At 34.0% G+C, this 17,756-nt stretch overlaps 1 protein-coding gene across 1 annotated transcript; it reads right to left on the bottom strand.

Annotated features, from left to right (window-relative positions):
* Positions 1-1,106: 1,106 nt before the first annotated feature.
* Positions 1,107-17,611, bottom strand: LOC145666206 (uncharacterized). The gene is made up of 3 exons (XM_081733273.1): positions 16,645-17,611; positions 12,917-13,292; positions 1,107-3,489 (listed from the first exon to the last, which is right to left on the bottom strand). Exons 1-2 carry the CDS (start codon positions 17,609-17,611, stop codon positions 12,928-12,930), a joined length of 1,332 nt encoding a protein of 443 aa, XP_081589399.1. The 3' UTR covers positions 1,107-3,489; positions 12,917-12,927.
* Positions 17,612-17,756: the final 145 nt, after the last annotated feature.

Raw genomic sequence — 17,756 nt, 5'->3', positions numbered from 1 at the left:
GTTATCATTCAATTTAATAATTGACTGTCCACGTGGCATTGCTACTTGTTATCATTCAATTTAGTAATTGACTGTCCACGTGGCTTTGCTACTTGTTATCATTCAATTTAATAATTGACTGTCCACGTGGCAATGCTACTTGTTATCATTCAATTTAATAATCGACTGTCCACGTGGCAATGCTACTTGTTATCATTCAATTTAATAATTGACTGTCCACGTGGCATTGCTACTTGCTATCATTCAATTTAATAATCGACTTCCATGAGTTAAGATAAAATTGATTTAATGGAAGTCTTCGTTAAATTGCAATGTAAAAAGTTTCTCATTATTATGGCTGGTCACTGGATTGCTAATGTGCATTGGATTTAACTTCGATTGAACTTACACCAAAGTAGTAAAAGACAATCGTTATTCCATACGCTCTGCTCAAATTTTCCAGAAAGTGGAGGGAAACGGGATAACTTCGAGAAAACCCGCACACACACACACACATGATGCTTGTCCATCACATAGACTACTTGGCGCGAGCTGGGATCGAACCAAGAACCTCATGTACAAGAGATAATCATTTAATAGAAACGCCTTATTACACGGGTAACTTGATCCATTTAATAGATACTTTTTATTACACAAATAACTTGATTCAATTAAGAGAGACGTTCTATTACATAAGTAAGTTGATCCATTTAATAGAGATGTTCTAGTAAACGAGTAACTTGATCTATTTAATATTGTCGCCAGTTAATTTCAAAGCATTTTTTGCTTATAAATAAATACGCACCACCATCTACGACCTTATACTATGGAAACGAAAAGTTAAGGGATATTTTTTCCTGGACCGAGTTGTAATAAAACTGCATTTTAAATATGAACTGATTCGATTTTGAAATGAGTTTGTTTCCACAGACAACGATCAATCGATGTTTGAAAACCCTTTAATTCATTTATATAAATACTTAATATTGTTACTTTAATTATTTAGTTTTGGCACAGTTACTCACGATAAGAATTAAAATTGAAGAGAAGAAAAACTAGAATTAATATAAATTTAAAATTTTATTATAATACATTAACTTGATATAAATATAATAAATAATCCTAGTTTAACAAATACATTATTTAATAAATAAAATGTATTATTAACATAATATATTGTTTTCAGCAATACGGCTACATGCTTTGATTATTTAACAATAATTGTTCCTAGAAACATTGAACACAAAAGAATTACTTTGGTAATCCTATACAAAATTACAAATAGTATTATACTGCTTACAAAATTTCTAGTAATTGCTAAACTAAACCATTCAGATGTTTTATTATACTTCCATATAGATTTAGATTCTTGTAGAAGAACAAATCTATTTACGTCTCTTACGTCTGTATTCTATAGGCCCCTACTTGTATGTTAATATTTCATTATTATACGAAAGGAAAGTAATAATATTCTTAATCTCTCTTTGCTGCTACAAGTTGTGATAATACTCTTGTTAAAATCGCAATGAAACTCTAAAAGTTATTTAATCTACGAAGTTATTCTATACGGAGGTTACTAACCCAACTAATAATCTTTACACGTCAGTAGTTACCTAACACTTCCATCTGCCGAAAAGGCAATATAACAAATGTTCAGCTCGAAGTGTTATTTCACAGTCATTTTTGAGTTAAATAAAGTTAAAAAATAGAATATTGTACAATAGCAGATTTTTATCAATGATTATATGCGAAAAGTATTTGTTTTAAAGAGCTCAAACCTCGTTTGGCTAAAGAGGCCTAAAGAGCTCAAACCTCGTTTGGCTAAAGAGGCCTAAAGAGCTCAAACCTCGTTTGGCTAAACAGGTCTAGAGAGCTCAAACCTCGTTTGGCTAAACAGGTCTAAAGAGCTCAAACCTCGTTTGGCTAAAGAGGCCTAAAGAGCTCAAACCTCGTTTGGGTAAAGATTTCTAAAGAGCTCAAACCTCGTTTGGCTAAAGAGGCCTAAAGAGCTCAAACCCTACTAAGTAACAGAAAAGGAAAAGAATATAAATAATAATAATAATTAAAAATATTTTTGAAAAGACAAAATTACAAATATAATCTCCAAACATTTTTCCGTGCATGTAATTTCTTGTGTCCCCATTATACATAAAATATAATGTGCATACAATTATAGCTTAAATTCTGTTGTTTAATGACTGTATTATTATGACCCTTTAGTCTATAGTCCAAACAGTCCTTCTCATGCAATTCTCCTAGATGAGACTGTGTGTGTTACTGAAAAGATATGACTGTGTGATTATTGTCTTTTCCTCATTCCATAGCATTTGTCAATAAGGTCAACAACCAATTACATAGCTATATGAATATAATCTGAAAACACACATATACAGATATTGTCAATTACATCAGAAATTTTAGTTAAAATGTGATGAATTGATAAAGATATACATTTGTGTATGTTATTTCCAGAGTCTGTATTAAATACGCTTGTATTTATTCTATATAGTAGTGACTAAGATATTGAATAATATAAAACTATTTGCGAAACGAGAACCGAATTGATTTGTAAACCAAAGATCATAGTCTAGATCCGAAACATGTTTTGTGTTATCTTCTCTGTCGTATGACGGAATTTTAAAGTTAGATTATTTATTAGTTTCCGAACTTTTAACATTTCTTTCCAGAACTGATGTTGTGCATGAGATGTTGTTCATCTACAGTTTAACATGTCATAAAAACCACACACTTATTTTTCAGCTAAAAAATAATTGCTTCTTATTCTATGAGTTAACCGCCCTAATTATTATAATAGTAGATTATTATTTTATGCTATAAATCACTCAGAAGATACTCTTCATGAAGGTAATCATATGCTTTAATGCACACCAATAAAAGAATTCTAAAAAAACATATGTTACTGCATATAATTTCAATTTTAGAAGATAGTGTCGCCCACTAAGCATTGTAAAACCAATGTCTGATCCTTGTACAAACTTGAAAATTATTTTACTTCAAAGTGTAGTGTGTATTAGATTTATACTTGTTCACGACGTTCATCCACTGTTACGTTTAGATCAATGAACATATTTGAAAAAAAAAAAAAAAAAGTTGCCAGATTTTAAAGTTTGACATTATTACACAAAGTTATACGATCGAAATTTCCTCTAATCTTTCATTAATATGTATTAGAAATAATATCATTATCGATTGTTATATAAATCAACGCTTTATCTTTAAAACAATTGTAAACACTGTATAGGTACGTATTCATAAGATTGTTATAAGAAAATATGTACTGTTTTCCAACAGATTACTTCTGATCATTCAAACTTTCTTCCAAGTTCGATGAATAACTTCAGATTATACACTCAAATAATATCAAATTAATATGTCTTGTTTATGGAATTAAATACAATTGGTATATTACCATAAATACATATCATCCATACATACCATCCATAGTTATCGTATGAACTACACGACCATCTAGAACCAATTGAGACTTTCCTGCAACAAGAAAACAGAAACTGTTACAGAAGGAACAAATATTTGATTTGGTACAAGATAACTGACTATCGTAAAGGCAAAATACGACAAACATTCTTAAAAGGTTTTGGAATTACAGTAGAACGTCGATAATCTTAATGTCAAAAATCCGAAACGTCAAAAATCCGAACGCGGTCAATAGAAGCTTTTTACATTTTGTCTTAGAGCTAGCGATAAACAAACAATAGGGTTGTCCGTCAGCATTGTGCAAAACCAGTGTTTTTACAAGAGCTCATTCATATATGCAATTGTTTGTCATACATATTTTTTATTTTTATTTTCTTTAAGGCTATACAGGTTAAGTTTTAAGTGTTACAAGAACAGTGTAATTTAGTGTTACGAGCAGGTTCTTCAGAAACATTAAATGTAAGTAGCCTTACGTACGCTATTGTAATTACTGTATGTACTGCATAACCACTGTATCGATAAAAGAACATACCGTACAGTATATTGAAGCCTAAATGGGATTTTCTTGGTCATTTTCGAAAATCCGAACAATTTGAAAATTCAAACTACCTTTGGTCCCAATTAGTTCAAATTTTCGACTTCGTACTGTATATTATTTAACTGTATTGTTTAACTGTATTGAGTATGTTGTCGGATTACTAATCATTTCTAAGGTATTACTTCTAAAGACACACTTTGTCTATATTTCGTGCTAATGTTGAAAATACCAGAATAGTACGCATCTAAATCTTCCTCAATTTTCTGTTGTATTGCAGACGAGAGTAAAAGTGGATCTAAAAAGGAAGAGGGACGCATAATGTCACACCGCCCCGTGCCTATTTTTGCCCATTGGAATTTTTTAGGAAGTGGAGGAACGCCATATATACTTTTGGAAATGGAGGAACGCCGTACTCCCACGTTCCCCCTCAATTTTAGCTCCTGATTGGAGATGTGAATTCTTTTGTTTAAAACACTATTCCTAGCAGCGTCAATTCAGGTTTTGCTTTTGGGGAGGGGTAGACTCCCCGATATGCATAGAATTTCATATTTTCGTTAGTATATTATTGCGCTATTGATGAAAATATATGATGTACCTTCGTATATACATCTCAGAGTCGGGGGAGGCCAATTGCTCCAATTTCCTCCCCATATTACACCCCTGGAGTTACTCTGATCTGATAACTGAATCTTCGTTTTAGGGTCGTAGGCAAACACACGTGGTCTATGTCACCAGTTACAATCATAACGAGAAACGTTAGTGTCACAAGAGAATGCAACCCCGAAGTAATTGATGGAGAATATAACTCAAGATAATTCGAAAAGAATTGTTTCTTTGGTGCCACGGGGGTATTCAGAAGTTTTTTGTTCGAAGCCATGGGGTCCAATACATCAAGTCACTACATCCATGTAATATTGAATGGGTTACTCTGCATCCGAAAAGACGATAAGTAATTGTAAAATACTTTCAACCTGTATTTTCAGAAAATATAAATCAATCATATCAATCATTTCCCTGATAGAGAAGTATAGTTTTATTGAGAAAGTATACAAATGTATATTGAACTAGGAAGTTTTGGGCGGGGAGTCCGAACCCGGTGGACATTCCTCCTGAGTGCGCTCCTGTTTGGTGCATTCAACAATGGCAAGGGGAAAAATGACTACCTTCAAGGATACTTCATTGAAAGGCAAAAGTTGTTTAGACCCTACTAATTCCATGCGAGAACTTTCCAACTGTCATAGATTACAATTGAACTGTAGTAGTTCCCAGTGGCGGATCTAGGGGGGAGGTGATCGGGGCGATTCACCCCCCCCCCCAGAAGAGGAAACTTTATTATTTTATATATATAAATAAAACCCATCCCAGAGTTTGGACCTCTTAAAGGTAGCTCTAAGTAGCAGTATTCTAACCCACCGCCCCCCCCCCAGAAGTCCGTCCTGGATCCGCCCCTGGTAGTCCGTAGCAGAGATGAGTATTTTCTTTAGACTTTTTTAACTCTTCAGTTTAAGCTCATGCCAAGGGCTTTCATGCCCCGGTTTAGCAGGAACAGTCCAGATTTTACATCATCTGCCCTCTCAGAATTGTTTTAAACTCCAAATATTCCAAAGTACAAGTTAATATCATTCATACCAACGGGATAACTGTTAAAAAAGAAATTCTTTTTGAGTTATCTATCCTCAACTAATATGAATAATCTTTGTGTTACTAACTTTTAGTGAATGTTAACATATTTTTTAATTAATTTTCATATTTCAGTAAAAAAGCAAGTGTATAATTATAAACATTCCTGTAAATTTTTATAACATGTTCCCACTTTTGAGTCTAGAAATCCAAGAGCCCTATTCATGCCCAAATAATGGTCATTAAATTTTGCTCAATCTATGATTGCCATCTATTGGGACGCATTTGATATTTGCAAAATGTCCGGATGACATTGACTCGACAGCAAAATATTTCAACTTTATTGTTTCATTGATAACAATCATATTATCACCATAAAACTAATGTATTTTCCTTTTTATAAGTCATCAAATAAGATCCCTACGATGTCTGGAGCTCAAAACAAACAGGGCTTCCTTGCTTCTAGTGAGGATGCCCCACATACGCAACTTACAGATAGACAGAATATGTTGCCCCGCTACTACAATAGATCGCAATATAGCTCATGGGAGGCGACAACAAAGTGCGACAGGTTGCCACCGAAACTGCGTTTCAGAATCGGATCTAGCCCGGGTCTGGGGGAACTAGCCCCCCAGTTTTTTTAATGACAAAAATAATTTAAAGCTGTTACTTATATATTTTTGGAAGTTTAGAATAAACTCATGACATACCTATAATAATCCAGTTTACGGTAACCCCCCCCCCAGTTTTTACTTTCTAGATCCACCTCTAATGCGTTTCGGAAAAGTAATATTAAGGTCGAACGGAAAGAAGTCTCCCAGAAGCCGGATCGTGATATCATGACAGAATCAACTAAATCTCTATTTATACTAATTTCGGAGTCAATGGTACAGTCAGCGACAAAAGTTTCTTTCCATTTGGTAAAATTTATTTTTGGGAATAGTGATGGTATGAATGAAACATACAACGGTGGTATAGTTGCAACGTACAGAAAATTACATTATTTTTAATTTACTGAAAACTGTACTTATATTGTCCTTCCATTCTGAAATTTTGTACGAAACTAATTTCATGAAACGGAAAGAAATTTTGTCGTTGCTGCACAGATGACTCAACCAACATATAAATAAAGCTGCAAATGAAAGTTATTATTAACAGGTTACATATAGTGTTCCAACTGTATAGATTTCTCGAATTACAAAATTAGTCAACTTTCTATTTCCTTCCAGATCTGCCCAGTTTAATATTCATAAGGATAGTAGATTATTCGTCTTAATCTCATGACAGTTAAATTGGTTTAACCATTTATTTAGCACTTTTGCTCTCAAACAACATCGCATTATATTGTGTCATACGCACGAATAATAACTTCAGTGATCATTTAATTGGCATTATTGCTTTCATACACTATTCATATACATGATTTGCTGGTTGCTTGTTTAGATACTTCTATTCTTCGTCACAAGAGCACAGTCAAATTGTATTGTAGAAGCTTTATTGTTGAAGCTTCATCTCCTACTAGGACCGGATTAACCCATCTGGAGGCCAGGGGCTAATAAAAGTATGTGGCCCCTACTGACATCGCCTAATACATTTCTTTGAAAGCAGGGCCGTGCCGTGGAAAATAAGCGCCCGGGGCGAGAGTATACGACGGCGCCCCCATACATATATTCCAAGCAATTTTTCCTATCTTTTTTCCTTTTTTCTCCCGAATTTTTCGCCCCTTTACTTCGGCGCCCGAGGCCGTCGCCCAGCTCGCCCTCCCCCTCATGGCACGGCCCTGTTTGAAAGTACAGTAGGAAAGTAAAGGGAATATGATTCATATTTTTGATCATATTTTATCTTATGATGATGACTGTATCCTGTATGATCCTTTTCAGACAGCCGGTTGACATTTTGATCAGAGTGGAGGCCCTCGTCCACCTGGAGGCCCGCTGCTATATCCCTCCTAAGTCCCCCTTAATCCGGCCCTGCCTCTTACGTTCTGCAAAAGTTCCTTTTTAATTTTTTTTTATTTGTGGTTATTTGCTCTGTAGAAAACTGTTGCTAATTATAGTCAAATTCTTATGATATTTGACCATAATAGGACAATACTGCTCAATAGCTAGATATAAGACCTATTTTATGGCAATGTTGCTTTGAAATAAAATGCTGTATTTTGTAACCAAAGTACAAAAATACTTTAAAAATTATGAAATTATGATAAGGAAGACATGGTTCAACCATAAAAGCAAACTAAATACTTTAATGGTAATGCTATCAATGCTTGCCAATTAAAGGGTTAATTTAGGTTATAATTACTCATATATTAGTTTACTTTTATTAAAATCAAATTAAATATATTTATTCATTCATTTATTTACTCACTTATTATTTATTTATTTATTTATTTATTTGTACTTTATCCATTGAGTTCATTATGATTCATAAAATTCATTAGCAGGGCTCTATTTCATTTAATTTATGCTTCAATTTTATTTAATTAATGCTTTCTTAGCTTAATCTGAATTACTATTATTTACCTTTTATACGCTACCGTTGTCATTTGCTTATATCAGTCTTTTCAGATTTCTTACAGATAAATATATGAAGTCTATAGTTAATCAGCTCTCAACGCTGAGGTAAGTTGTGTGATCAATCAAATGGAAACTATCATGATGTGCTCCTGACAGTTTTAAAATTGCAAAACTAGAATTTTGACTGTGTTTCATAACTTGTTTCAAATGTAATAACATCACAAGATCCTTAAAAACGAGGATAACTCTTAGAAATGCATACTATCAATTGCAGATGTCACTACAATCAGAACTGAACGAAGTCTTAAAATTTAGTTCCTATAATATCAACTATGCTATAGCTATATCATTCATACAAATTCAAGAAATATAGCTATTTAAGCAAATAATCACCAATAGATTCTTCTCCAAAGGTGTATTACATCCGCATTCAGAGTATGCAATACTTGCAATCTGATATGTTTGCCCATTTTTTATAATTTTCATTTCTTGCTTAATTATCGTATTTTAAAATTATTGTTCTCGTAATCTTCAATGCAATGCAGTTGAGACTTACATCCAAGTCCCATATTACAGTATTCGTAGTTTGAGGGGAATTTCATAGGGTAAATTTAGCAAAAGGGGAATTTTCTAGGGATGCGCACGAGACAAGTTTTGTGGCTGTCTCGACTCGAAAATGTGTTGTAGAAGTGATGTCTCGACTCGAAAAATGTATATTTCTTTTTGGAAGAGCCGTGTCTCGACTCGAATTTTCTCAGGAAAATCCTGTCTCGACTCGTCTCGTGCGCATCCCTAGAATTTTCCGATAAAACGCAAAAAATTCAGGGAAATTCTAGTGCTAATAGACTGACCAATATAAATACTTAAATTTTTCTTTGACCTTCAGAAATAAAGCAAGACAATAGTAATGTTTGTGTATGTTTCATGTGTGTGTTCAAAGTATCATAATTTTCGTCAATTATGCAAATTAATGCTGGTAGGGTGTATTTCTATGTATTTTTGTTTATAAAGTGTGTTTATTCTCACTGTGTCCTGATCATACTCATACACTTGTCCAGAACGGTACAGCACAATTCCCAATACAACGGCCCGGTTTCCTGTTCCTTATTGACCTTGCCGAGCTTACAATCTAACAAAGAAAACTGAAATCTTTACACCCATTCCAATTGTAAGGTACACTGGCGAAAATTTGCTGTTTTTGTTGACGCGTGGTCGATATATCCTCGGATGAATTTTAATAGTTAAACATAGTCCCGTAAATCTCCCATCCTTCCTTGATCATTTGCTACAAACCGCACGAGAATCGGACTTCAGTTAGAAACCCTAGACGCAAATGAAATCCGTGAGTATAAAAAAAAAAATCATCCTGTACTACACAGACGTGTTGCCTTGTAGTATTCTATCTACCCTCAAAGTTTGGAGCCCTCCCAACAAAAATTTGTGGGTGCCCACCTTACTACAGTATTTCCCTTATGGTAACGTACATATATGCTTTTTCATAATTTGAAAATACCTGGTACATTTGTGTTATTTTAAAATTCAATTCGTATGTATTTTTTTTAACGTCCCATGATTATGCTCCGAGACAAAGGGAGACAGTGATGATAATAAAAGAAACTGTAGAATGAAGAAAGTGGGAAGAAACGGAAAAACTCCCAAAAACCCCACAAGTGTGGCACTTGTCCACCGCAAAGCCCAATTAACAAGAGTAGGAATCAAACCAGAAACCTCATGCATCAAAGATGAGTCTCTACCACTAAGCAATCACGGTTCCCTTGAATTATTTAGTTTGCGTATAATCTTTCTAATTCGTACATTATAATGAGAACATAAATCACAGAGCTCTTTCGTGGTTAGCATACTTGTCTTCTTCGACACGGGATACCCAGGTTCGATATCTCATCCAGTGAGATCTCAGGTAGATCGGATAACATGTTAAACTCTAGACTCATGCCTCATATCGCAACGGTATGAGAGAAACGCCAAACTTCAATACAACAACCTAATAAATGATCACACAGGGAGCATAAGTGTAAGATACAACTTAATCTGAGAAAGTGAACATAATTAACTACATTTATTTATAACTATAATTCATTTAATCGCTTAGTTAAGATTAAAATTTACTTGTTTAGGTCTTATTCCAAAGTTATTCTTCAAAGTATGCTAGGAGAATGACAGCTCTAATATCAGATGTCATAATGAACATGCAAGAAGCAATAATTGAGTGACCTAGAAATATGTTCGCTGAATAACAAATATACTTTCAGGGTAATTTTATTTAAAGTAATAAAATATTCTCTAATTACTAAACTGGTGCCAGTAAATAAAGTATAACACAAACATTTTGTAATGCAAACTTATTAGCATATATAAAGCACTGTCATCTGTAGTTATCATTACTTACAAGAAGCTCTTGATTATTCAGAAATATTAACACGTAATGAAAGTATTAGACTAACTACAAGTTTGCTAATGAAGTATCTTAAAATCAAAAATTGTAGATGGCAGCATTTTGTAAGTACTAATTATGTTGATAAAGTTTCAAAACAATCCTTTAATTTTAATGGTATGTTATTTGGTCTAGGAATTTATTCGTGCGGTTGGTACGCACACATTGAAGCTGTAGTACAAACACAAAATACATAAATACCTTAAGAAAAATATTGTCCATCGCTAGCCACCACTTTCGCCCATCTGTCAGGCAATGTACGGATTCCGTGGCGAAAGAAGTCCTCATCCTTGGAAGCGATCCAGTCAGAGACCCATGTTTCGATATCTTCTGAAGAAGTAAACCGCTGTCCAATCAAATCGTTGTTCATGCAATCGAACAAGTAGTAGTCCGAAGGAGCAACGTCTGGTGAATACGGCGGGTGGGGTAAAACTTCCCATCCGACATTTTCTAAATAGGTTTTGACCGGTTTTGCGACATGTGGGCGAGCGTTATCATGTTGAACAATAAGTTTATCATGTCTGTTCTCCCATTCTAGTCGTGTTCTGGCCAGAGCTTGCTTCAAACGCATTAATTGTCGTCGATAACGTTCTCCATTCATAGTTTCACCCGGTTGCAGCAGCTCATAGTACACCACACCTTTCATATCCCACCATATGCACAGCATAACCTTTGCACAGTGAATATCTCGTTTTGGTTGTGATGGACCTGGTTCACCTGGTTTCACCCAGGCCTTTTTTCGTTTAGGGTTCTCGTAATGGATCCACTTCTCATCACCCGTAATAATTCGATGCAGAAACCCCTTTCTGCTCTGTCGTTGAAGCAGCAATTCGCAAATGGTTTTTCGTCTTTCAACGTCTCTGTCTTTCAATTCATGTGGAACCCAATGTGACATCTTTTGAATCATTCCCATGGCTTTCAAGCGTTTGGAGACTGTTGTTTGATCAACGCCTAATGCTGCTGCAAGTTGTTCCTGCGTTTGACACGACGAGGATTGTTCTTGTATACCTCTTGCTTTAAGTAGCCCCATAGAAATAAATAGCAGTGTTGTCTGGTGCATGTAAGTAAACGTTTTATCGCGATAGTTTCAAAGTTTCTCTTTCGTTGTTTTTCAAGAATTGCATAATGTATACATATCGTTAACACACCGTTTGATGCACTGAAACATCAGCAGTGTTCCCAAACCAGAGTGTTAATTTATGAAAACTACGATTTTCCTAGTTCCCCTTACAGAGGCCTTATCCGATTAGTTATCAGTGTAAGTGAAAAATTCTTCGTTCTGATTTATAGTTTCCAAGCCACTTCAACTAAACAGTTTGAAAATTAACGACAGACCGTCCATACGTATGAGTTGTGAGTTAATATATGAGTTTTGCAAAAAAAAAAAAAAAAAAAAAATGGTTTACACCTTCGGTTACATCTGGCAATAGCTACTGTGTGGTTTCTAGTGTACTTCAGTCGTTGCTTTTCAGTTTAAAAATATTTACATGAACAAGGTTTCACTTTGATTAACCATTATTTACGTATCGCTTTAGGTTCAAAAGTTCTACTATCATGTACTCCGGGTTGCATTGTATATTGGACACCCTGTACATATTTCGTTAGTAGGCCTAACTTCTGTTTGTGATAAATCTATGTTCAACTTTTATTTATGTCTATTTGAGTGAAAGGCTATAAAGTAACGTCTGCCAGGGTAGTATTTATAATAAAAATGCTGCAAATAGAGCGTCCAGCAGTTGCCCCTTCTTGGAACAAATCATATGGATGCTTTTGGCGTCAGTCATATAAGAAATATACTGTATCTCGTATTAATGTGATTGTTTGCTGTTAGGAATTAGCCTGACGCATAAAATGACAAGCTGAGATGTTTGTCCCTTACTATTGAGATATTGTTGTTTTAATATATATATATATATATATATATATATATATATATATATATATATATATATATATATATATATATATATATATATATATATATATATATACCTACGTATGTTTTATACAGCCAAGCACAAAAAATTGCACCACTAAGAACAATCCTGATACGCATTGCATTGAATTTGTGGATAGTAAGGTCACTTAATGTATAAAGCTTAAGGTTTTCTTTTAATGTTTGTTGTATACTACAGTAGCAACACAGAACCAATAGGGTATTATTAGAAAAACAAGAATAGTGCTAATATTAAACATTTTAAAAAATCTCAAAATGGTGCTATTTTCTGTGACGGACTGTATATCTTCCATATTTCATTCTGGTCCCCACAATTTGATAATTTTGACATGAAAGAAATGTGTATATATATTTATATATTTATATACACATTTATTTATATATATAAGATTACTTACCTATACTTTATCTACTTCTGGGTATGCACATGACCTCGATATGCCATAGAAGAAGCATCCAATTCATCGCTATCAACACCATGTCTATCGGTATCCAACGATCGATACGTATGATGGTTTGATCCCGAGTGATAGACGTAATGGCCACTTCCATGGTCGTCTTCTTTGTGGGTTAACGATTTGATCGCAGAAACGGCAGCCAACACCAGAGCCATCATGGCGACGCCAAGACCTTTCATTGCCAAAACACCAACAGCACCAATACCCACTGTCGCCATCATCCACTTCATCATCATAAACATCATCATTATTCCGCCTCCGCCTTTCCCCTTCTTATCACCACCACCCCATCCACCTTTCATCCCTCGGGCAGTTTCTGTGGAAACGAAAATATATTGTTAATAATAATAATAATAATAATAATAATAATAATAATAATAATAATAATAATAATAATAAACTTCAAGAAAAGGGAAAGTTAAAAGTATGAAAGGTATTGAATATTCGGTAAGGTAATACACTACAGATACTAGAAGATAAAGTGAAGAAATATGCACAGCAGCCAACCAAATAATTGAACAATGTCCCTTATCCTGAAGAACGGGAGCGTAAAACCCAAATAACGAAAATTGTAACCCAAAGAATGGTAGCGGAGAACTAGTTGAACAGTTTGGATGAGTTTTAAGTTCTAGTTTAGTCAACAGCGAGAACTAGTTGAACAGCTTGGATGTGTTTTAAGTCTTTAATAAACAGCGTGAACTAGTTGAACCATTTGGATGAGTTTTACATCTAGCTTAGCCAACATAAAGAACATAAAGAACTAGTTGAACCTTTGGATGTGTTTCAAGTCTTTAATAAACTGCGTGAACTAGTTGAACCGTTTGTATGTGTTTTAAGTCCTTAATCAACAGCTAGAAGTAGTTGAACCGTTTGGATGTGTTTTACAAGGTACAAAGTAGAAAACACATCTGTTAAGTGAAGAACACAAATACTATAAAAGTATTTCAATGTAATATCTGTTTGTTCAGTTATTAAGTGTACTGACTGCATAGACAGATTTTCTCCATAGACAGAATTACCATCTCACAAATTTTCCGAAGCTTTTGGAAAACTACTTGATTCACAAAATACAACGATATCCATTTGTTGTTTGATTTTAGCGAATACATTTATATAAAGCATTCACGATTTCAAGATGGCGGTATTGAGTATTTTATTGAGTGAGACAGTGTTTGGTAGTGATTTTGAATGAAGAAGCACTTGTCTCTGCTGCTGTAAGAAGTCTAGCATCAGAGTTCAAGTTTGTAAAAATAAGTATCACGATAACTAGTGAAAGATAAATTCTATCATTCAACCAAAAACTGTTGCCAGCCCGAAAATGTAGGGGGGCGGTGAAAGTTAGGGGGGGCCCGATCAAAAATATTATAGTTCATCACCATATTATAGTTCATTTGCAAGCCTACTGTGAAAATTTCAGAGAGGGCCAGTAAAAGTTTAGGGGAGGCCCGGCCCCTCCTAGACCCCCCTGGATACGGGCCTGAGTAATATCTAAAACTTTCAGCATTAAAGGCAATCTACGTATTGACCACAAATCGCCATCAATTACCACAATTACCATCAACCACAAATCGTAGGTCAATGAGTTAAGTCTGCCTATTCACAATGTATTTAGTTTCACACATACAGACACACAAATATCCACTTTCATACAGAACAACATTAAAGGCTCATTAAGCCACAGACGTTAGTTTCTCCAATAAAATTCAGACTCGGTTCATTGCTGTATTTACCAACAGGAGTTTAATAATAATAATAATAATAATAATAATAATAATAATAATAATAATAATAATAATAATAATAATAATAATAATAATAATAATAAAAGTATTATTGATCGTTTTCAAACATATTATACTTCTCACAACGCATAGTAAAGTAGTCTCCAAATATGTCTTTATTCCGTAAAGTGAGTAGTATCATGTTTGAGTCCTGATTAAAGGTAGAAACCTTCCGCAAGATATCACAATAATAATAATAATAATAATAATAATAATAATGAATACTTCCGAAAACATAACACATTATGCATATAAAATGCGCATACAAAGACTAACACATTCCTATTGGTAGATTGAGAGGCTTTTTTAAAATGAAATTTTACTTATTGAAGTATCTGTGTTGTAAGTACCAACTAGTTCATTGTTTTTGTTGCGTAATGAAACTGTTCATTTTATACATCAATGTTTTTTTATTATTATTTTCTTTTAGGCACAACTTCTTACGATTTCTCACGATTGTTAAAATTTCTTACAATTTAATTTCTTTTGGTACAATATATATAGTTTGTTATGAGGTTAACGTCGGTAAGCTTTTACTTCTGAGGTCGACATTGAAAGGAAGTCGCATGGGATAAGATAAAATAACGACGCTCTTAGTTTTATCTTAATGTAAGAAAGACCTAATATACCACTCAAAAAAACTGTCGAATAAATTCTTGGATTCTAAAATTCCTGAAGACAACAATTTTACTTTGTATGTAAGGGGAGTCACATATGTATGCAATATATATTGATGTTGTTTTTTTATATTCTGAAGCAAGTTTTTATATTCTATGTAAAAACTTAGTTCTCCTGGAAAAGTCTTGCTCCTTTCACAAAAACTTTCTAGCCACAATGCTGTGTAGATCCTACTCTTAAGTAGCCTCAATGTTGAAAGGTGCATTAAAGTCGAAACCAAATCAAAGCAACTCACAGATACTTCATTAAGTTGTACTTCAGAAATAAATTTAAACGAAAAGGTCAAGAAAACAGTTTAATTAGTCAATTTGGAAACAACAAACTGAATCCTCGTTCTTCGCACTAGGAAAATAATTTTATGGAAAACATTTGAATTCCTGTTTTCGCTTTGGATACGTATTTTAATGAAAATTTAATTATGAAAACGCATATAAAATAATAAATTTTAGGGATAAATGTTTAACCTCTCTAGTCCCTTACCTCCTCTAATAAAAATAATATGATAAATCTCTGCTTGAGGTAGATATTCCAGAAATTCACTTCAAACTGTTCAACTGTTTTCGCATAATGTAATCATAAACAAGAGCCAACGTCACTTTCAAATGTAAATTAAGAAATGCCTCCTTAAAAAACAGAAATTTTCAAGAAACGCTTGAACAATTTTATTTATAATAAGAAGTTTATGTATCGAGGTTCATCTTTCTAATTTTGATGGGCTCGTGGGATACTGTACACTTTTGCATAAATTCCTCTTCCCCGGTACGAGATTTATTTTATTGAAAGTAACATAATAAAAAAAACTCAGTTCGAGGTAATTAAAAATATCAAGAAAATCATTTCAAATGATTCAGCCATTTTCCTGTGATTTGATCCTATACAAGAACTTTCTAATTTATATTTTAGTTTTCTTCATTCTGCAAGAAAGAATGACAATTTTATTGTCTCAAAACTGGAATTACTTAGAAGTGCATCAAGCTTCCAAGTTTCACTTTGTTGTCTTGGCACGAGCTGTGATCGAACCAAGTATCCCATGCACCAAAGGTGAACGCTCTACTACTGAACCACCGCGGCCCCTTCGTCAAGATAGCCCTACCTAGTTTTGCATAAATCAGGACCCACTAAGACCAATGCATATAATTTTTTGTTAGTAGAATAAAGACCTGTCCTAAGCTAATATTATATATTACAAGAAATCAATATAAGACTTACCTATATTATCCAAAAGAGTCCTCAAGCTAACGGTAAGGGTATCATTCTTGAAGTTCCGCTTAAAATTGTAAGAATCAGGAATGTACTTCAAGAAAGGAATTTTTATCCTTAGTTCACGAGCGTAAAAAAATTTATACAGGCGATTCAGTACTAATTCTTGAAGTGTTCTACCGCTTGCCTGTACGTTTCTGGAAAAAATGTGTTCCTTTTCGCCTTTTGGACTAACCTTGTTAACACTTACAAAATTATCGTCATCGCTAATTTTCACAAGTTCAATGTTTTCACCTAACTGAAGACTACGTTGCCTGAGAAATGTATTTACACGTGCTATTAGTTTGGTTCCTAAACATGATAAACTGTCTTTTTGCAGACAATCACGGAAAATTGATGTGCTCAATCCGGAGTCTCCGAAAAGACCTCGTTCGTAAGCACTGATAACATCAGACGAAATCTCTTCCTTCCACAATTGTCGGCCATTTCGATGTGATTGTTGTTCTTTTTGTTCGTCTGCTTGTTCATGTTCTTGTTGTTGTTGTTGTTGTTGTTGATTGTACGTTGATTGTTGAACTTGTTGAACAATTGGTTTCGGGTATTCGTCATGTTGTTGTGATTGATTCAAGTTTTCCCGAATGGGTTGTTCTTGTTGTAAGAAACGTGGTTGTTGTTCGCGATATGATTGTTTGTGTAAAATTTGTTGGTGTTGATTTTGACTAAGCGTTATTGGTTGTTGATTAAACTTTTCTTGTTCGTCTTGCTTGCGCTGTTCGTACTGAGAAGTTTGTTGTTGCTGATAACTTAAAGTTTGATGTTGTTTATGTTGCTCTACAATGCGCTGTTGGTGTGGTGATAATGGTTCGTTATTCTTATACGCACTAAGTCCTTCTTCCTTCACGCTACTAGATTTAGGAACAAAACACGCAACAAACAACACAATAAGAAAACAGCGTTTCTTTCTTTTAAACAACATGATGAGAGTTTAGAAGGTCCTAAGTTTCTATATCTACACCACTCAAACAACTTGGTAGACACTACACATAATGAATTGTACGTTATGATATTTATACCCACTCAGCAATGCTGGAAGAATTAATAAAAAAATTAGGATGAAATGG

The sequence above is a fragment of the Thermobia domestica genome, chromosome 12 (assembly GCF_964235325.1).
Source record: "Thermobia domestica chromosome 12, izTheDome1.hap1.1, whole genome shotgun sequence".
In the NCBI taxonomy this organism is placed as follows: domain Eukaryota; kingdom Metazoa; phylum Arthropoda; class Insecta; order Zygentoma; family Lepismatidae; genus Thermobia; species Thermobia domestica.
The sequence above is the reverse complement of the archived record's forward strand: the minus strand, read 5'-3'. Positions and strand labels throughout refer to the sequence as shown.

What these genes read in the sequence shown, in the direction of transcription:
- LOC145666206 (XM_081733273.1), bottom strand. Translation starts at nt 17,611, where the DNA reads ATGTTGTTTAAAAGAAAGAAACGCTGTTTTCTTATTGTGTTGTTTGTT. An exon ending in GACTCTTTTGGATAATATAG is followed by an intron (nt 13,293 to 16,644) that starts GTAAGTCTTATA and finishes TCGTTTCCACAG; the next exon opens with AAACTGCCCGAGGGATGAAA.